At 33.9% G+C, this 21,813-nt stretch overlaps 1 protein-coding gene across 6 annotated transcripts in view; it reads right to left on the reverse strand.

The window, feature by feature from the left end:
- Positions 1-21,813, reverse strand: part of LOC149078584 (uncharacterized) — a 94,284-nt gene that overhangs the window by 33,400 nt on the left and 39,071 nt on the right. For 4 of the 6 annotated variants that reach the window (XM_089240701.1, XM_089240697.1, XM_089240699.1 and 1 more), the window contains 9 exons: positions 21,229-21,522; positions 19,420-19,620; positions 19,031-19,165; positions 17,077-17,274; positions 16,494-16,676; positions 15,193-15,480; positions 5,661-5,753; positions 3,089-3,367; positions 784-2,143 (listed from right to left, as the gene is read on the reverse strand). In XM_089240701.1, the coding sequence (XP_089096827.1) occupies positions 784-2,143; positions 3,089-3,367; positions 5,661-5,753; positions 15,193-15,480; positions 16,494-16,676; positions 17,077-17,274; positions 19,031-19,165; positions 19,420-19,620; positions 21,229-21,522 (3,031 nt within the window). The remainder of the gene's footprint in view (positions 1-783; positions 2,144-3,088; positions 3,368-5,660; positions 5,754-15,192; positions 15,481-16,493; positions 16,677-17,076; positions 17,275-19,030; positions 19,166-19,419; positions 19,621-21,228; positions 21,523-21,813) is intronic. The other 2 variants (XM_089240698.1, XM_089240700.1) reach the window with 2 other exon arrangements.

A 21,813-nucleotide genomic window follows, 5' to 3' on the forward strand; every position in this document is an offset into this window, starting at 1 on the left:
GGTGCAGCATTGCTCGTTCGGGGTGGAATTATACTGGGTTCCAGAACAGATCTGCATGTTCAAACCGGAACCACGAAAGCCCAAATTTATCGGGACATCATTCTGGAACAACATGTACGTTTGTTTAGGGGTGCCACGGGTGCAGAATTTGTGTTTATGGATGACAACGCCCATCCTCACCGAGCAAACATCGTAAACGAATGCCTTGAATCTGAGGATATAACCCGTATGGAATGGCCAGCATTCTCACCTGACTTGAATCCAATAGAGCATGCATGGGACATACTTGGCCGACGAGTAGCAGCCCGTCAACCACCTCCTACATGTGTACCGGAACTTCGGAGAGCATTGCTTGCTGAGTGGAGTGATTTTCCCCACGATCAGATCGATAATTTGATACTCAGCATGCCTAGGCGTTGTACGGACTGTATTTCATCGCATGGGAGACATACAATGTATTAACCATCATACCAACCATGTAATAGTAAGTTTTTGTAAAGGAGATCTTTTTTACAATTGCTCCAGGGAGCAAAAATCGTAGTTTTTATGAATGGTATCATACATATACCATCGTTTTTGTTCTTTATCTTTTGTTTAATAAATGGGCCTTATGAATAAGTAACGTTTGTTCTGTTTCTGAACCTTTATTTGCCGGAGCTGGCATTATCCTTAATTTATGGACATGAGTGTACATAACTTGATAGTAAAATGTTAATGAAAATAAAATTTAGTATGTATTCATCATGCATCACACAGCTATAAACATTACATAAATATAATTACCCTTCTTTTCAGAGTCAGCATTATGATGATATGTTTCTTTCAGTTTTATGATTTCATCCGCCAGCTCATTTAGCATCATTTCTTTTTCTTGGATCAAAACCTGATATGCTCCTTTAAGAGAGTTTATCTCTTCCTTATTCTCCATGAGAAGTTTCTTTTTCTCTTCTGCCCATTTCTTCTGAAATTCTTCCTCCTTCTTCTTACTTTCCAATTCAAATTTCTCTACATCAGCTTTATACTGCTCCATTAAGTCTTCTCTCAAACCATTCTCCTGTAAGAGTAACTGTTTTTCATTTTCTATCCTCTCTTCTAATTCTAATTGCAGCTTTTGTAATTCGTTTCTGTATTCAGATACTTCATGACTCCTAAGACTGGAAATATAAACTTTGCATAAATTTTTCCTTCCTTCTAAATGATTCATGAAAATTTCAAAAAAGTGGTTAAGGATTTCTTCCCAGCTTTTATCATCTTCTGATTCTTTTATTCTATTGACTTCCTCTTGAAATCTTGCACAGAAATGTTCGTATTTTTTCGACCAGACTTCATCGAAGATCTGATGAATATCTTCAATCTGTTGCTCTTGTCCCATTCTCACAATAGAAAATTCTTGTTGAAGTGAGAAATACTCCTGCTGCAAATCTTTCATTTTGCTTTGGTGCAGTAATTCCATCTCTGTCTTATGTTTGCCATGTTCCTTATTCAACTTATCTACAATTTCTGAAATTTTCCTTTCACATTCAGTCAATAAAATAGCCTTTTCTTTTTCGTGAGAAAGCAACAGACCCTGTTCTTTTTCTTTCAGAGTTTGGCACATTTTTTCAGACTCATTTTGTTTGTCTTTCGCAAGGTTTTCAAGTTCACTTTTCAAATTAGATATTTCTTTTTGATACCACTCTTCTTTAGATGCATTCATTTTGACTAAGTTATCTGAAGTCTCTGGTGATTTTTCACATTCATTTTCTTTCTGCCTGTTACTTTCTACCTGTTTTAAAAGAGATTCTGTTTGATCCAGCTTAGCTTGCCAAAACTTATCCTTGTTTTCACCGAGTTTAGTTAATTTTTCTTCATACCTTTTCTTTAGATTTCCTATCTTTGCTTTAATATTATTTACTTCCTCTTTGTGCTTTGTTTTCATGCTAATGATCTCTTTCTCAAAACCCTCTTTATAAGTTGAGTTTAAACTATTTCTTTCTTCTTCAAGTTTTTCCTGCCAACTTTTGTGAACATTCTGTATGTGAGCATCATGGCTTTTCTGCATGTGACTGACTCGTAAGTCCACAGTTTCCTTCAAGATACGATACACTATTTGGCGGAATAATTTATTGTCAATTCTACAATCTTTAAGCACTTCAGCAGCTTTCTAGAAAAATAAATATGGAAAATGAAATGAAATATTCAATACATCTATTTTGCATGAATGCATGATACAAGGGCAGTCACATTAGTTTGTATGTCTCAGAATAAGATTATTAATAATTTAGATCTATTGTTCAATTAACTTTCATACAAAATTAGGATATTTAGGTTGAAATTGGAATGAAAATGTTATTCTTTCAATTCAACTAATAAGAATTGCAGGTGATACACTTATTGCTGATAAAATTTATTTTATCAAAATAAATTTTGGCAATTGAAAATGCTTGCATTATTGAAGCAATTATCATAATTTTTTACAAATTTGTATTGTGCAGCTAAAATGTGAATAATTTTAAAATATGGAAAGAAAAAGGAAATCACTAATTCATATAAATTTCTTAATTTATGGTTTCCAGCAAAATCTGCTCAATCATTTCTCTGACTTTCACTAACCAAAACTCTGAACGAAAAAAATACAATTCAAAAACTTGAACTTCCAAATTTTTGTTTTTTGAGTTTGTATCAAAACCTCACTTTCATTAAATACAATTGATGATCATCATAATCACTATTGCATTACAACAATCGGCAGGGCAGGTCCCAAATGTTTTCATATAGCGAATAACCTATAATTTTTCCTTTCGATATAGTCATATAATGACCTTTTTGGCGGGACAATTGGGGGGTCGTTATTACAAGCATAGACTGTATTTGTATATTTGCTTGACTTTTACCAAATATTTAACATTTTCCTTTGACTTTTCCTGACCATTTTTTTTATTTTCCCTGACTTTCAAGGTGGATGGGAACCCTGTAAACAAGTATTTTAAGCGTTTTTGAAACTATTTTCAAATTTAAAAAAAAAATTCTTACAAAGATTTTTTGAATAAAAATAACCTCAACAGAATTTCTCCTAATTTCAATTAAATTAAATTGGAATACAACTTACAGTTATTCTGTCTTCAACTTCCTCCAGATCAACATCTTCACAGTCATCAGACAGAAATAAATCAGACTTCAGGACCATTATTTGTTGCTTTAAGTCAGCCAGGACCTTGGAGAGATCCTCCATTTTTTGCTCCCATTCCATAATACTAGCTGCATGGGCCAATTTCTCATTATCAATTTCTTTTTCCAATTCTTTAATTCGTTTATGAAGCTGCTTTTCAACCATATTCTTTTGCTCCAGGGTCTTGTGCAAGGAATCTATTTCTGCTTCAAGCCTCAGCTGATTAATTGAAAAAAAAAGAAGTTATATAATGGTTACCATACAAGTCCAAACTATAGTACATAAAATCGTATAATGATTAATTGCACCAGAGAAGTGTGCACTTTTCAATTGATGAAAAAGAGTTAGAAAAAAAAAAATTAGTGTTTGAAAAGAAAATTTTCTTCCATCACATCATACAACAAAGACAAAGAAAAGTTACGATATAACCAATAACTTTACCTAAATTCTAGTGTTAATTAAATTTTTAACAACAGTTTCAGTGAAAGCATGAAATATCTGAACTACACTGCTCAAAACAATTAGGGGAGCAAGCAAAAAAGTGAAGAAAACAGTGCGAGACAGCCACGTATTGGCATACAATGGCGATAGTACACGCGTATCAATGCGCAATACAGAAAAGAGACGTAAAACAATTTGGAATTAAGCTTTAATTCTTTGAAAATATGGAAAACACATGAAAGATGATTTGGGGCAACAATTTGGTTACATGTAAACGATAAAAAAAAGTACTGTTTAGACATGATGCATGAGTTTTAATAGGGTGTGTGGTCTCCTCGAACAGCTAAGACTGCTGCACACCTGTTTGCCATGGATGCGATGAGGTTATCGATCAGACTTTGGGGAATACTGTTCCACTCCTCAAGAAGTGCAATCTGCAAGTCTCGGACAGTAACAGGCGGCCTTGGTCGCGCAGCAATGCGTCGTCCGAGCATGTCGATTGGATTCAGGTCAGGAGAGCACGCTGGCCATTCCATACGCTGTATTGTTTCAGCTTCAAGCATGTTCTCCACCAGACGAGCTCTATGCGGTCGGGCATTATCATCCTGGAAAACAAAGGAATCTCCAATGGCTCCAGCGTAAGGGATGACATGAGGTCGCAGTATCTCGCCTGTATACCTTCGGGCCGTTAAAGTGCCATTCCGAATGATATGCAGGTCCGTACGTCCGCCTATGCTGATTCTACCCCATACCATCCAACCAGCTCGTCTGTATTGTGACCTTTCACGAACGAATGCGGGGTTATTTCGAGTGCCCCTGTCCATACCAGAACACGTCGGGTGTCACACTCCAGACTGAATCGGGATTCGTCTGTAAACAGCACTTGGCTCCAATCATGTTGCTCCCAATCTCGATGTTCAGCAGCCCATCTTCTTCGGGCCGCACGGTGGCGTGGGGTCAACGGAATGCAGACCATTGGCCTACGTGCATAGAGCCCTCCCTCATGAAGCCGATTACGTACTGTTTGGCTGGACACCCTTCGTCCTGTTGCCAAGAGCAACCGTCTTTACAGCTGCGTAGCATTCTCTGTTCTGTTTCGACGGGCTGTTAACCGTACATACAGGTCATCAGTTGCTGTAGTGGCGCATGGCCGACCTTGCCCTGGTCGACGTTTAATATTTCCTGTTTCTTGGAATCGATTCCACATCCTTGCAACAACACTTCTGGCGACTCCAACAGCATCCGCGACACTACGCTGTGTATGCCCAGATTCCAGTCTGCCTATAACACGCCATGCCATGGATTCCGGTAAATCACGTTGTTGAGACATCCTCAAGTCACCTTGTCTCAAAAAACAATACTGTGCAATCGAATTTCACAGTTACGGCAGTAAAACAGACGTTTCTGCAACATCCCGATTTCTGCCCTTATCTCCTTTTTCTGGTTTTTGACGTCATGAACTTTGATTTGCATATGAAGTTTTCTTCTTCCGTTTCCTGCTAGGCTTTAAATTATGGATGATTCATTTTATGTTACTTATCGGTATACATTTTTGCGTAATTTTGTTAAAACCATGTGCTCCCCTAATTGTTTTGAGCAGTGTAGTATTATAACAAGATGTGATGTAATGATAGGCTACTGTATCACTATTTTCAATTAAGATACCCTTCTCACATTCAGAACAACTTCCCGAAAAAATATCAAATTTATCAGGTTGCAGGGCACAAAGATTTAAAAGGAAATGTTTTCACTCTGATTACATAATACAACAAATGTATGATAGTCAGGAGATTATGACAAAAAACAGTCAAAACTGGATTATGTTCTGATTTTTTATCTTTCTGTTTGTGATAAAGAACCCATGGAAAAACCAAAACAAAAATTTACTTTTGCAACCTCTCTTGTACATAGCCTACACAGAACTATAAATATGTAACCTAATCATTTCCATTTTTTTCTTCGTTATCACACCATAAACCATTAAACTACATTATTTTACACTTCATCAAAGTTACCACAATGAAATTTTCTTTCAAAATTCCAAATAGCTGTATTGACAGGCATTATTTACCTGATTCTCTGTCTCTTCTTGCAAAGAGCAAAGCTCTGTTTCTTTCCTTTGCAGCATTTCTTGGATGGTATTGAAATCGCTTTCCAATTTTGTCTGAAAACAATTGTGAAGGAATTTAAAAAAAACAAGATAACAGAAGAATTATGAAACACAGTTGAGCCAGATTGTTATGACCACTTTCTATTTCTGATGTCATATGCATATAGCATAATGAGGCAGGTGAAATATAAGCCAAGATACAAGTATTTTGAAAGTGTATTGTTACTGTTATAAGTTAAAAACGTCACTTTTATCAAAGTACAACTACGTTTATACCCCAATATATCCCGAATCAGGGCTCCTATGCCGAGAATTTTGGCAGACCCCATTCCAGATTTTTCACAGACCCTTGTACAATAAATTTATAGCATGAAAAGAATAAGAATCGTCCCTGGGATGAATCCCTGTCAATCCCCCCCCCCCCCGCTTTGTGGGGCAATGGATAAATATAATAACTTTCCAACATGTTGTGTCACTTCCAAATCAAAATTATTTTTATGAATACAATCCAGTGGTCACATCAATGTGACTCGACTATGTACAAAGCATATACAGTGAAACCTGTCTTAAATGGAACAAATATAGTCTTGTGAATAATTAATATACAAGATATACAGAAGACTGGATGTTGTGAAGATATTTATTATTTGAGATGTTATTTTTTTAAGGAAGGAAAAAACTCTCTGCCTCTACCGGGAGTCGAACCCAGGTCCCTCGATTGCCTGACGAGTGCTCTGGCTTAATGCCATAATAATTAATATGCTTTTCAATAATAAGAAACCTCTTTAAGACAGAAACTGTCTAATGTGGAAACGGAAGGCATATTTAGTCTATTTTTAGATACAAACCTGCTAAAACGGAAAGAATTTTTGGTCAAGTTTTTGTTGTTTGAATGGAAGGAAAGTCAAGTCATTCAGATCCCCTTTTTGTTAGGCGAACTCTTTCACTTCTTGGAAAAACAATAAATGCTTATTATCTATCCGAACTGGTTCTGTGGGGGTTGGGCTTGAGAGAAAGCGGATTTACTACTAAAAATTTAGTAAAAGCTTGTTAGCATTTCATTTACAATGGAAATGGTGACTTTTGTTAGAAAACTCTTATTTCTTGGGAAAATTTTGATCATTTTAGAAAAGCAATATGCGAGGGAGACTGAATCATTGTTCACAATTTAGAGAAGCTGTGTTTTGGCTGCTTCTGATATTTTCATTGTGTAGAGATGGCCACAAGCAACAAGAAATGTGTATTGAATTCAAACAAAAGTTTGTAGAGGTGTAAAAAAAACAAAATTTAAATGTTACAGAGGTGTAGAATCTTTGTTTCACGAATGTTATATGGTCTTGTCACTATTTTCAAAAAGGGTATGCCAGGGCTCCAACTCAAAATAGGGTATATTAGCAACCACTTCTTTTCTGTCTCTCCTCACAATATAAATTACACACTTTTTTTGGAGTCTTCCCAGTCCAGTCTGTCACACACAACTCTCTTCAACAATGCACACAGCAAATTATGAATACATGTAAGTTTTTTAAGAATGACGCTCTTTCTAAACCACTTCCAAAAGCACTGTGCAAAATGTGTAAATTAACTACACAAAATCTGATATAAATAAGTCAAGGTGGACCAGATGGTTTTAGTGCACTGTCCATCCCTTTTTTAAAACGATTTGTTTAAATTTTGACAAGCAATGCCAGTGTAATCATTTTTCATAAATGAAGCACTTTAATTTCTAGCTTTCTGCTGAGCATTGTAAATATTAAGGAAACAGTTATTTTCCGGATATTATGCTGAGGTGAGCTCGGAAAGAAAAGTCATCACGTCTCCGCCGGGACTCGAACCCAGGCCCTCTTGCATACCGGGCAAGCATCCCGGCGGAGACGTGATGACTTTTCTTTCCGAGCTCACCTCAGCATAATATCCGGAAAATAACTGAACTAATCGAACCCAGGCCCTCTTGCATACCGGGCAAGCATGCTACCATCTACACCACTGGAGACAGATTCATGTGTCTCCAGTGGTGTAGATGGTAGCATGCTTGCCCGGTATGCAAGAGGGCCTGGGTTCGAGTCCCGTCGGAGACATGATGACTTTTCTTTCCGAGCTCACCTCAGCATAATATCCGGAAAATAACTGTTTCCTTGATATCTCTGGCTGAGAAAAAAGCCATCTATATCTCATTGTAAATATTGTTTATGCCTCTGCATGCCCTAAAAAATACAGAAGACAATTGTCTTTAGGGCATGAATGTTATTGAGTATCATCAGTGTCACAAAAATTAGAATAGACCTATGCTCCAACTGCTGTTATGCAAACTGTTGTTTCACCTATACACAAAAAGTGCACCATAATTTTGATTCATGAATGTTAGCTACTGTCCAAGACCATGAAGTAGTAAATACAAAATTAATTTTTTTTTCAACCAGGCAGACGTTTTTAATCATTACTCTACTTGTTGAACCCTCAAACTAAGCAAATGAAAAATTAATAAACCACCAAATGATCCACATACACCCCACCAAAATAACTTTCCACTATATTTGCATTATTTGGCATTATATCGATGATTCCTTCCTCAATTAAAATCAGTTATACAAATTTTGTTGATAGGTTTTGGTAGGAAAAATAGGACAAAAACTAGAAAGTAGGGCATTTTACCAAAAAGTAGGAAAAGTAGGATGAGTGGGAGCCCTGGATATACAATTTCTCAATTTTTATTGTAAATACAGTGAAACCTTGCAACAACAATGATTGATATAACGATATTCTTTACTACGATAAATCTCTCTATAACGATATTTTCTTATATTTTGCTCAAAATCGTTTTGAATGTAATATTAACTTTGTCACTTGTTTTACTTCTTCTGAAGGCATTTGATAACATCAACATCTTGCACTAAAAATCACTGAAAACTAAAGTAAGTTATTGGAATTGCTATTTTCTGTGTAGGACATGAAAGTGCAATGCAGTAAACTGCTTTACAGGAACAATGCATCTTAGTGAATTTTTATAAATTAATAAATTACCCTTTTTTACTGTGAATAAATACATAAAAGCACATTTTCTGATGGTATTAAATGATGACGACAGCATAAATTTGATCACCTGTAAGGATAATTTTTCTTCTCAATATAATGATAATCCCTCTACAACGATATGTGTTCTTGGTGCATATCAATATATATCAAGGTTTCACTGTATTAAAAAATTTAATTTTTGATAAAAGTAAGTGTTTATTCTATTGCTATTCAGGACAATGTTTTATATTGAAGTTTAACTTTTAGTGCATTAAATATGAAATTTCAAATGTGCAGTTATTTGGAACAGAAAACATGAAGAATTCAAAATACAGTAATATGCATGTCTCTGTTTAGAATTCCTTGGTTTATAGAAGTTAGGGTGATGTTCTCAAAACTTGAGTTTCGTAAACAATAAAAATAAATCACTGCATTTTTATGTGCACCTCTATAAAATGGAAACCTGTCTCTCGGTAAATAACTTCAAGTCTCTTCGAACGGAAAAATAATTTCAGTCTCTTGACCTTCTGTGGTATACAGGTTTCACTGTAATTGATTGTTTACATAATTGTATATAGCTCTTACACATTCTATCATTGTGTTAATGGTCATTAGTTAGTTAATGAATAATTTTGGAACAAACAAAAGCACAGAACAAAAAGCAATTTTTATACACAGTAGCCAATAGCAGTGAAGTCATCTCACAAAGCAGTTAATTTCACACAGGTAAGTATATAATATACATGAATTAGTAATAATTTAGTAGTTAACCAAATTTCAAGTCATCAAGCACTTTCAATTTTTTATGCAGACATTAAGGGCTATTTACACAGGTTCAGTTGATAAGTGATTAAATGATTTTAGTGGTTAAGTAAAAAGTGGAATAGGCACTGCTCTATTTTTATGGTAAAGTAGGCACAATGCACATGCCCCATGGACGTGGTTTTGTCTACTCGTGTAAATGGGCCTTATATTGATGTAATGACAGAAAGCATTCTAAACGATTTTCTTTCATCAAGATGCTTAACACTAGAACCGCGAAGTGGGTCAATTTGACCCAAATCAAACTTCGTTTTCATTTACCTCAAAAACTTAAGCGCTGATGGTAAAAAAATTTCGTGACTTTTCATGATGTCATATTAGTATTAATTCAAGAAAATTTTATTCTCTTCACATTTCGTATTCCAGAGATATAAGCACTTATACCTAGAACCGCGGTTTGGGTCATTTTGACCCATCGCATTATTCTATGGGAAAAGAAGGGGATGTAGAATTTTCTTGGAAGTAGTTATTCCTTTCTAAAATGCATTTCTAAAGAATATAGTGAAGAATAAAGGTCTTTCAAGGTCAAGACCAATTTATTGTCTGAGGAGATTATCTTTTTTTTTCAATGAAGGAACGGCAAGTAGAGCTAAATTTTTTTTTTTTTTTTAACTTGATGAATACCTGATATTAAGAGGGAACTCAAGAAAGGTTTTGGAAACTCAACTCTAGAAAAAACGTGTAGCTGAAATTTAATTTCTGTACGCAAAAGATGTCAAAGAAAGGGAATAGAATTCTGGCTTGCAGTTGAGGTGGACACCAAATACATTTTGAATTGATTTCTAAATCTAGATAAGGATGAGCGTCCAATGAGTCTCTCTCTTTCAGAGCAAGTAGCCATCCAACTGATCAAGCCATTTGAGAACAAGGACAGAAATCTTACTACTGGCAACTTTTTTCACTACACTGAAGCTAGCTGAAATGCAAAAAGCCAAAAAATACGAGCTTAGTAAGGACGGTGAGACGAAATCATAGAGAAGTACCGGACACAATAAAGATGGTGAAACTACAGTTGCATGAAACATCGCTACTGGAATACAATGATGTCATAATGAAAATTTATAAAGGAAAAATAGAAAAAAAACTTTGCATCAGTTAGCACGCTTCATATGGCAGTGGATATCGACAGTAGCAGCCCCAAAAAGCATCCTCGAAAACTATTTCATACTAAAATTCAACAAAATTAGCCGTTGATGTACCGATAAAATGACCAAAAAAATAATCACTGAAGGTAGCCTCATGGAGGTGGCCTCTGTCCACATTTTCTACAACATCCTGGTTCTCACTATGATAAGTTCCTGGATTTTGTATAGAATGGTACATAATGGCAAAACTATTTTTTGAAAGCAGTTCCTCTAAAATGTTATTGAAGAGATACGTTCATCATACATGTCACCCTTACGCAAGAAGACACGTTCGTGAGCTCTTGATCGCGTAATTTCGTTAACCATCAAAAGAAAGAAAAAACAAAGAAACGCGTCTGTTTTAGGTATTAGGTGACATCAAAATGTTTGATCATTTGATCATTTTTGTCGCACCACTGTCATTTTCTGCACACGAGGGCTAATTAGACCAGGACCTACAATTTATTGCCGATTCCGAACGGCATGCTTGTTTTTTATACTCATCGAGAGGTTGGCCCTCAATGGGGGACTCCCTGCGGTAGCAATTTTTTGCTGAGGTCAAGTCGCCATTTTTTGTTGTACGCCCTGTGCCAGGTAAAGTTTTCTGACAAGGATGAACAGGGTATCAAACTCGCGACACCTCTAAACATCCTTTGGTACTTTAGGCAAGCACCTTATCGACTGGGCTACTGCGCCCGACATCAAAATGTAGAAACAAATCTGTTAATTTTTTGCCCTGGTTGTGCAGCTTCAACATACGGTAAAATACATAAATCACAGAAATAATTTGCTCCAAACTGCTCATAAATGGTTAAACCATATTTATTTTGATAGGATCATATTATAGACTTTCTCATACTTAATTTGACACGCTCGTTTTACATCTTTTTTTGTCATATTATGGAAATACCGAAAAAAAGTTTTTGTATTGAACGGTGTATTGTATACAAAATCTTAGTTTTACTGAATTACATCATCATTTTTTTAGCTAATTTTGAAGCCTATTTCTCATAAACAACGTTGAATGAGAGTAGGGAAAACCCCAGGAACCGAAAATAAATTTGTTTACACCAAGGAAAACCGTTTTTTCACAGTTTGCGTCAATTTGACCCAGTCCGCGGTTCTAGGTATACCGAAAGTGCCGCGGTTCTAGTGTTAAACATCAAGATGGAGAGTAATTAATTCATGATTATTTGTTCTTCTGCAAAATATATTTTTAACACCAGTTTAGCCTTCTTAGTTTGTTTTGGAAAAGATAAATAAATAGTAAGCACTGGGATCATATTGCTTCCAAAAATTATTCTTTACTTTTTCCAGTAGCATTTCCAAACGATATTGTCCCAGCTAACTGTCTTGCTGATGCATATTCCCCTCCACAAAGTGTGTTTTAAAAGACTTGTTTTTATTTTTTATGTGCATATTTCTTGCATCCCACAATGCCCAATTCTTTCAACATTTACTCAATCCTGACAAGGGGAGGTTATGAAAGTTTATCATGTGTCTTGAGTATGTGATCAAATAATGTGTTTCGGAATAATTAAATTTTTTACATTGAAATAAATTTTTTTTAATTGAAATTGACTCATCTTGATATTTTGTAGATTTTTTTAAAACAGAGTAAACACAAAAGAATCAACAGGTTTGAAGTAATTATATTTCAAAAATTATAAATACGGTCGAGCCCCAATTTAACAAACTCTGATTCAACAAATTCCTCGATTTAATGAATTTTTCTGAAATTCTGGCAAAAATAGAGGTCAAAGTCTATTCAAAAACTAAAAAACCTTGATATAATAAATATTTTTTGAACTACCCAAAATTTTTTTTTTTATTTCTTGTCACCCAAAACTACAATCAAAAGATTTGACTTCACAAGAATTGACCTTCAGCCCTTCTTCAGAAACAAACAAAAAAAGAAGGAACAGGAACTGCTTTTACAAAGGGACACCAGTATTGATTGGTAAGGGACAATGCAAGGTTATGGTGTAACAGGGGGAATTTTTCTCTAATAGGTTTGTTAATAAATGGAATAGTTTACCCCAAAGGTAGTAAATTGTAAAACAATTGACATGTTTAAAAAGAAATACAATAAACATATTGGAGTAAATCAAGAAGTTATCCATACTTAGAATAAGACAACCATAAGTATTCTTTATGGGCATTATATAATATTTCATCATCTATATATATAAAATTGATTTTCTGTGTGTGTCTGTGTGTGTGTATGTTCTCTATACAAATCTACAATTTTAGATCGATCGTCGCCAAATTTTACATATATACCAAATGGGACCCGACTTGAACGATAGGCTACTTTAAAATTTCGTCAGACCAGGGCAAATGCCCCAAATGGGCAAAAAACTGTCCGGCAACAATGGTTTTTGGGCCTCAACAATCACTTTCCGAACGTTTACTTTGGTTACAGTGGTTCCCTAGCAATGCGTTTCAGACGTGTATATGCCTTTACAACGGTTTGTCACTTCTTTAATCCTGTTAGTATATGTATGATAGTTTATGCCTTTATAATGGTTTGCCACATTTTCAATATACTCTCAGTAATGAGGCTTTTTGAATAGACGTCATAATCATCATCACCATCATTTTGAGAGTCAGGAAAAGGATGATTCCCATAGAAATCAGTGTAAAAATTGCCGATTTTACTGTAGAAATGCGGAAATTTGGTGGGGTTTTCCACCCCATCAATAATTTTAAAAATTGAATAGAATTCTCGATTTTTGAAATATTCAGTTCGCTTAGAGATATACGAAGCCCAGGAGATTAAATATGAAGTAGTTATTGACCGGACCTACTTTTGAGTTGGATATTCATGCAATAACATTGATTTCAACTTTTTATTTACATCTTCTCAAGAATGGAAATTAATGTCTCCGTATTGTCTTTTAATATTTAACTGCCTAAATTCATATAGTTTGAGATATTTTAAAATTAATTATGGGCCTGTAAGAAGTACATTAAAGAAATTCCACAGTTTAATTAAGCATTTTTGAAAGCTGAAACAGGCAGATGGATAACTTGAAGTTCAGGAGGAGGAGGGGGGGGGGATCGAAATACATAGCGCGCCCCTTAAATAAGAAAACTATTCATTTCTATGTTTCTTTAAATCTAGATTTGTTCATTTCATGAATCGCGCAGGAAGTTGTCATATTTGTTAACTTGGACACGGTTTGTATGTCCCTCAAGAAAAAGAGAGGGAGATATCACGTGATCCAAAAAAGCCTCATTGAAGAAAACCCGGGCAACGCCGGGTATTTTAGCTAGTGTATACATATTGTTTGTAATTACATTTTTAATTGGGTTGCTGTATTTTTGAAATATATGGCATCCATATTTATTATATAGGCATCTTTTTCTCCGCCATCTCGTTGGGCATTTTGTCTGTTGTGGCGTTGTATTTGTATTTGAATCTGTTCTTTTTAGAAATAAGGAGGCAATAAAGCCATTCTGAATGCATATGGGAAGGTTTCAGAAGCCAATCGGTGTACACCAATACTACATAGTGCTGTCCACATTTAGATTTCCAAAAAAACAGTTACTTCAAGTTTATGCTGTCTTGGAAAGTAAGGAATGGTAATTCTGAAAGAATAACTGTTTGAGGTTGTTTATCTGAAGAGAAACCTTTTTCGATTAGCAAAAAAATTACATTTTCAATAGAATTAGATAAAAATGTTGGACATATCAAACTTCTATCAAGCAATTTTTTTATGCATTCTGATGTTATTCCCAAGGTTTTTTTTGTTTTTTTTCAATTGTTGTCAGAAATAAATTGTGACAGCCACCTCCAACGTAAGTAGTTTTTATTAAAATTTGCTGTTTAGAGTGTGTTTCTGCTCCAGAACAATTTGATCCTGATTTAATAAATAAAACTGTCTATTTCTTTCGATTCATTATAAATCTGGGTTCAACTGTGTATATAATAAACTTTTATAAGAAAGGAAAATTTTTCACGTTATTGTTCCAGTTATAGGAGAGCTGTTAAAAGGGAGTTATACTATATATCAAGGGTTTAGAGCATAAAGTGTATAAAACATATCCCTAACATTGCGCTTATACCCCTTGTGCTTTAGACCCTTCATAAATATTTCCCACAGCATTATTTGCAAAATTCACTATTTAATAAAAATATCCACTGCATCATTAGAAAATGGACCAAATATAAACTTAATAAAAATTTATTTAAAAAGTAAAAGTCAGCTTTCATAGCTATAAAATAACCACATTTTATAGCTATTTTTATATTTTGTATTATCCGTGAAAAATAACCGAGGAACTTACACTGCCTTCGTATCATAATAAGGTTGCATATATACATTTTTTTTTCCTTCTAATATTAATTACACTTTAGCAGTGAGGTTATTAAGGCGTTCATTCACAGCTGTGTTATACATCATGCAAAAGCTTGCAAAATAAAGTCAACAGAAAGAAACACACAAGAGTGCAATGGTGCTTGAAGCAGCTGAGGTGTTTCACCACCAACATGCAACATGCGCAACTTTTTCTTTGCCCGCCACCTGTACCTGATAGCTGGATTGGCTTTGCACCTCTTCCATCAAAGTTATCACTTGTACCTTAGCATTTTGTGAGTCCTCCTCAATCTGCTGGCATTTCTCCTTCAGATCTTTTACTTGTCTAGTTCTATGGATGATCTCTTCTTTACAGTTAGACAGTTCACAATCTTTCTGAATCAACCTTAATTTGAGATCATGATTCTCACACTTCAATGTTTCAATTTTTATACTTGTGTCTTCTGAATCTAGTTGTGGCTTATTTTGATGATATATATTCTCACATTGTGCACAAACATCCTGCAGAAAATGAAAGATTTGGCCATCAACAAGAAGAGTGAAGTGTATTCAATTCTTCTTTTCTCCAATGGTCCAGATGAGATGTGTTTTTAATATCAGATAACTATTTTAAATTACCACTAGGACGAAGTCAAAACCCAAAATAGAGTTACAAATCCGAGGAATTTAAATTATAAATGAGATAATGACAATAGAGATAATTTAAAACTGTGCTAGAGACAACATACACAAACATAATAGCTAGCACTATGTCTTCAATTTTTATGGAAAAAACTAGCTCCTCCCATATATTCATTCATTTATAATTAGTACTCATTTATGTATTATTTTTTGGAAAATTTTATTTTAAATACACACTAAATATTGATAGAACACTGATTTATAAATTTTTTTTTGAAGCGGTACAGAATTTTAAAAACAAGATAATAAATAAAAAATTGAATTGCAAAGCAAAAAAAAGAATTTTTAATATCTGAAATATATTAGTGATATATATGGCAAGGTTGGACAAACGCCAGGTCGCCATAGGGATTAAAAAATTGATATTGGCACCTAAAATTTTCTTTGTGTAGTTGCTAAATTGCAGGCTGAGAGCAGTACAAAATGTTTGGAATTTATAGCAATATATCTGACAACCTAAAGGAGGGTCACTATGCCCTGAAAAATTCAAAATAAGCATAATTTTGAACCTTTTTTCAGGTAAAAAATTTTTTTTGCACCTAGATTTTTTTCCAAATTGTCCAGCCCTGATATATAATGAATATTCAAAAAAATATTATTTATTATAAATTAACCTTTTCTGAAAGCCATAAGTAAAGAAAAGACATGAAGAAATACTTTATGACAAAAGTATATGGTTATCATGTATTTCAAAATACATGCCATACACTTTTGTATTCAAAAAACATGCTGTAATTAACTAAAATTCAAAACACATAAGGTTTTAGAAATCTTAAAATAATTAGAAAGAAACCTTTGTACGTTATAAGCTCTACGCAAAGATAGTTTCATACCTGTTCAGCCACTTTATCCTCAGCTTGACCAAGAGCCTGTTCAAGATCTTTTATACGAGCAATCAGCAATGACTGTTCACTTTCTGCTCTCTCAAACTTATATTGTTGTTCCCGGAGTTGTGAAGCCAGATTTTCTTTATCATTCAACAGTTCTTGAATTTTCGATAAGGAATCCTCACCAGCCTAAGATTACAGAAGCCTCATGAAATAATGATCTAGATATTAACACTTGAATTAAAACTTCAGTTTTTATAATGAATAATTTTCTAAACCGAATTTAATCCAGTTATCATTACGTTCATCACAAATATTGAGATGGGAATGAGGAACAACTATGAATGAAGAAAAAATAAGTTTAATTAAAGAGCTTGAATAGAGATAATTATTTCTATTTGTTCAAAAACTATGCAAAGAAATCATAAATTTAAGATTTCTTGCAGATGATTGAGGACTCGTCAACAACTTCAAGACTATGTAGAATGATTTGATTTCTCTATAAATATGGATTATAATGTATATTTTTTTTAAAATTGAATTTTTTTATGTATAATAATTTTGATAATATTCTGAATAATCACATCACCTGTTTGCCAGATAGCTGATTAACCTCTCCACTCAACTTCTCTATTTGTAATCTTGCTTTTTCCATATCTTTTTCAAAAGTTAAAAGAACAGCATCTTTTTCTGTTAAGCAAGACTCTGCTTTTTGAAGTTTTTTGATCAGTTCATCTTTTTCTTTCAGTAAAGTGTCCATTTTCTTTTGTATTTCAATCAAAAAATCCTGTAAATTGAGAAATTGATAATTAGAAACAATGTGAAGCAAAAACTGTCTTGGAACACTTTTTGTTTATAAAATGTATTCAAAAATAGATTAATAAATATATATTTGAAGATTATTTTCATGACAGATGTACAGTAGAATCTTTGTACAACAGATACCAATATGATGGAAAGATTCTTACACCGAAAAAACTCATACCTTTTTAATTATCTTAAAGTGAATGCATTAAAAAAGTCTTGTAATGATTGGCCAATATTTTGTCACGATTTCATCACAATGAAAATAAAAACAAAATGATGTTGTTTTAAGTTTTCCCAGACAATTGAAAATAAGCATAAAACTATGGTAAATTGCTGAATAATCTGCCAAAATTTTAGCAAGAAAAATAGAAGATGAATGAGGATATAGTTAAAAAAAAAATAACATCCAGTACTTGACAATATTACTGTTGAAATTTGCATTTCTTTGGATGACAATTTTTTTTTTATCTTGAAGATGTACAATCAGAGATAATACCAAAGAAAATGGGAAAACTAATGCATAAAAAATGGACAAAGACTAACTAAAATGTGTATTGTTTATTGTCATTTATCGAAAAAGTTTATGTCAGTTGTGAAAATGCATGCTTGAAGTTACCACTTGGCCATGAGAGCTAAGAAAAAACTTCAGCTACATCAATTACTGATTGCCTACAGTCAATTGTAATTGCATATAATAAATATAATAAAGCATTTTATTTTTGTGCTTGGGGGGGGGGGGTAATTAGACTGTCAGCCCAGCCAAGGCCTGGGCTCTCTGTCCCATCGGGGATATTAGCCCTTTCCCCATGTGGGTTGAAGGGTGGAGGTAATTAGACTGGTTTATTACCAAATCCAAATATTAACATTCAACTTTTTTCTCAGTATTTAAATATAAAAAAGTTAATTTCTCTGAAGTGAGAAAATTTCACATTATCAAATTTAATTATGTGATGTATTGAGTAATTTAATTGCTAGAATAGAATTTCTAATTACAAAGAAACTTTTTTGTCTGTCCTTGGAGTGCACTGTAATACAAATACAAAGGCCACAACAGGCATAAAGCCCAGCGAGATGGCTGAAAAGAGATGCCCATAAAATATATGGATGCCAAATATAACTAAAATACTGCAACCCTAAACAAGATTCTAATATAAAATTCACAAATGCAAACTCATATAATTGTAAATATAAATTGTTTAACACTATTAGTTTCACATGTAAAATATACTCAATGATATATTAAATAATTCACTATAAATTTATGTTATTCTAAAAGGGACCATTTATCTACAAAGATCTTTCTAATTTGAGAGAGATTTTCACACATTAAATTCATGACATGTACCTTTGCAGGTTTAGAACTTTTGGAGTTTTATCCATTTGAAGTTTTTGCAATTTCATCTTGCATGGTGTGGATTTTTTTAGTCAGTGGCTAATTCCTATATTGTTCTGGTCAATAAGTGACTTTAGACAGATCGACCAGTTTCTTTTGATGTTTTTATCAGAATTATTTATATTACCCTAAAGAACAAAATATTTTCTTAAAAATTATATATTTTCAAACATTAGAAATGGGTTTTTTTTTCAATTAACTAGTCTGAAATTTATACTGGATGATTTTGAATAGTAAACTGTAGCAAGCCTACAAAAACCTACACTTGAAATATTAAATTATGCAAGGGAAAAAAATTAAGACATGCAAATTTGCAAGAATAATTGCTAATCCAATAGCTCACTGTTTTTTTTTCACTGGAAGAGGATATTTTTCTCTCTTCTATTGTATTCAAATCTCTCTGAAGAGCATTTATGAGATTATTTTTCTCATCAGTCTCTCTTTTCAACTTGTCAAGTTCATCTTTCAGATATGACATCTAAAAAGAAAAATATATACACTGGAAAATATGAAATCTTCATAATTTTGTTTTCAAAAGTACAAACAATTAATAAAACAAACAAGGACTTTAATCCCCATTTTTTAATGTTTCATTACACTTGTAGAGACCATCCTCTTTCATGAATATTTTCTAATGAAGATGTTTACAAAATATTCTACAATATTATTTTATCAATTGAAATTATTCAACAATTTAGTTATACCATCATGACTTAGGAATTCTCATGTTACCTCTTCTGTAGAATGTTTTTTGTTTTCATTTTGTATTTCGATTTCAGATCTTAACCTCTCAAGTTCATCAAACATAGCTTGGATGTGTATGTCTGGAAGAGCTCTGTGTCTGTGCTCATCAATATCAGCCTTCAGGGCTGATATTTGTAACAATTGGTCTGTCACTTTCTGTTGTAAAGTGTCTTTTTCTTGCATCCATTCCTACACAAATAAAAAGGTGAAGTTCCAATATTAGATATTTCATACATTTAATATACACAATAAAGCCCACTCTCTCTGTAACACATAGACTTACAATTTCATAAATATGTCTTAAATTAAAGTGTAGTACAAAATAACATAAAGTACTCTAACAGGGTGTGTACCAAATACCAAAAGCAAAATTCAGTGGCTTTTGGTGACTTTTCTGCAACCTTTTCTCATTTGACAAAGTTAACCATGCTGCTGGACTGTTTTCTTATATCAGTCGCGACATCTAGGGAGGGGATTAATAAAATAGGTAATTTCCCTCCCTTTCTTAATGAAAGGGGTAACGCGAGTGAATTAACAAGATAAAAACATTTGATAAGAAATCAATTATTTTAATCCTTCAAAACTTTTCGCAGAGCTTGATGAATATACACACATACAGACATGCCAACATTGGCACGAAGCCTCTCAGTAGTGCTGAATGTTGAGCTTCACCATGATGGGGGATAACCCCTCCAGCCACAATAAAGTGGGCAAAACGAACTCAATTTTTTTTTAATTTTTTGAAACTTTTAAATTTAAAGATTTAAGTACAACACCCCATAGGAACTGGACCCTAAGAAATCAAGCCACATAAGCCGCTGCCCCACAAAATCATACACAGCTACAGGTTGTTTCTCAAATGGGGGGGGGGGGGGGGAGAAGACAAATGTCCCCCCCCCTTCTGCCTATGGCAATAATTTTTTTTAAATTGGGGTGGGTCATCCCTATTGCCCTCCCCCTCTTTGTTTCCCCACACATGCCTTCAACCAACTTTGAGAGATCATTAAGCCCTCAGTAGATCATAAATATCCAATGCAATCCATCCCAGCATGCATCCTTGGGTCGTATACACGGATGCCTGGCAACCCTAAATTCCCCCTTCCCCCCATGTTTTTATTGTATCGGAGTACCTATGACGAAACATTCCAAAGCAAGCTCCACAGGTACGCCCACGCAAGTTGGAAATGCACTTCTGATCAGATATCGAAGCAAATGCACACAATACACTATGGATCAATATTATGCTGTGTGCACAACAGCCAGTTTCCCTATGTGTCGCACTGTGATGCATAGCAATAGTGGGCTCAAAACAGAACAAAAGAACTGAACAATGTTGAACGGAGATGCAAGTGATCAAGCAGTTTGTTCGATCAGTTTAACAATCAGCACCGACTGTTGAAATCGGCAGTTTACACGAATGAGCCCTTTCTGAACCAGTTTGTTACACGACTAGGCATTTCAAAAGTAATTTCATTGTACCTAATTTTTTAAATAAATTTGTAAAAGTACCTCTGATAACAAGAAACTCTAGTTAGTCTAGGTTCAGATAATAAGGGTCCTACTGTAATCTTAAATACACCTACACAGCTTCTTCTGTATTAAGCATGTCTAAATAAAAACATCCACATATTTAATGCTGAATACCAATAGTGTCACTTTGTTAAGCTTTATTAGAAAGTTGTACTTATTGATATTTCAAAGATCATATAGTACAAAAACAGTCAGCATCAAAATGAGTCAGCATCAAAATGAGGCCGACTCAAAATATTAAGAAGTTGATAATAAAGGAAACCTTACATCTTCCGTCACTTTCAGATTTTTTGTAAGAGAAGTTAGTTCTTTATTTTTCTTGACTAATTCTTCTTCTATATGAATCAAACGCAATATTTTTTCTTCCAATCGTCTTATCTCAATCCAATGGACAGAGCGAGGTGACATCTCCCACCCATCATTGTAGACTAGACCACCGAATCCATCATGTGACTCACCATGGGATGCATCATCACTCATAATCGGACTTGCAAGTGAGACTAAATCCATTACCTCCAACTGCTTAACTTTCTGGTCTACTTTTGCTTCCAAGAAATGTATCTGTGAAAGGTAAATAAATTATGAACTACATTTATAAGATATTTTTTCCTTTAAAAACTTGAGTGAACAACCAGAGCTACCACCAACTAATTGTTTCAAACCATTTTAACACAATGTCAATTGAATATATTTAGTGTCAATTAATATACATTTTCCACACTTAGAATAAGAACCATAAATATATTTTTTGGGAACTGTATATTTTTTCATTGTATATATAAGTTTTAGTTTTTATAATTGCATTTTTAATTGGGTTGCTGTATTTTAGAAATATATGACATCCATATTTGT

Source organism: Pholcus phalangioides, unplaced genomic scaffold, assembly GCF_987345545.1.
Source record: "Pholcus phalangioides strain wild (caught in Gottingen) unplaced genomic scaffold, Ppha-v1.0 ptg000013l_1, whole genome shotgun sequence".
Taxonomy (NCBI): domain Eukaryota; kingdom Metazoa; phylum Arthropoda; class Arachnida; order Araneae; family Pholcidae; genus Pholcus; species Pholcus phalangioides.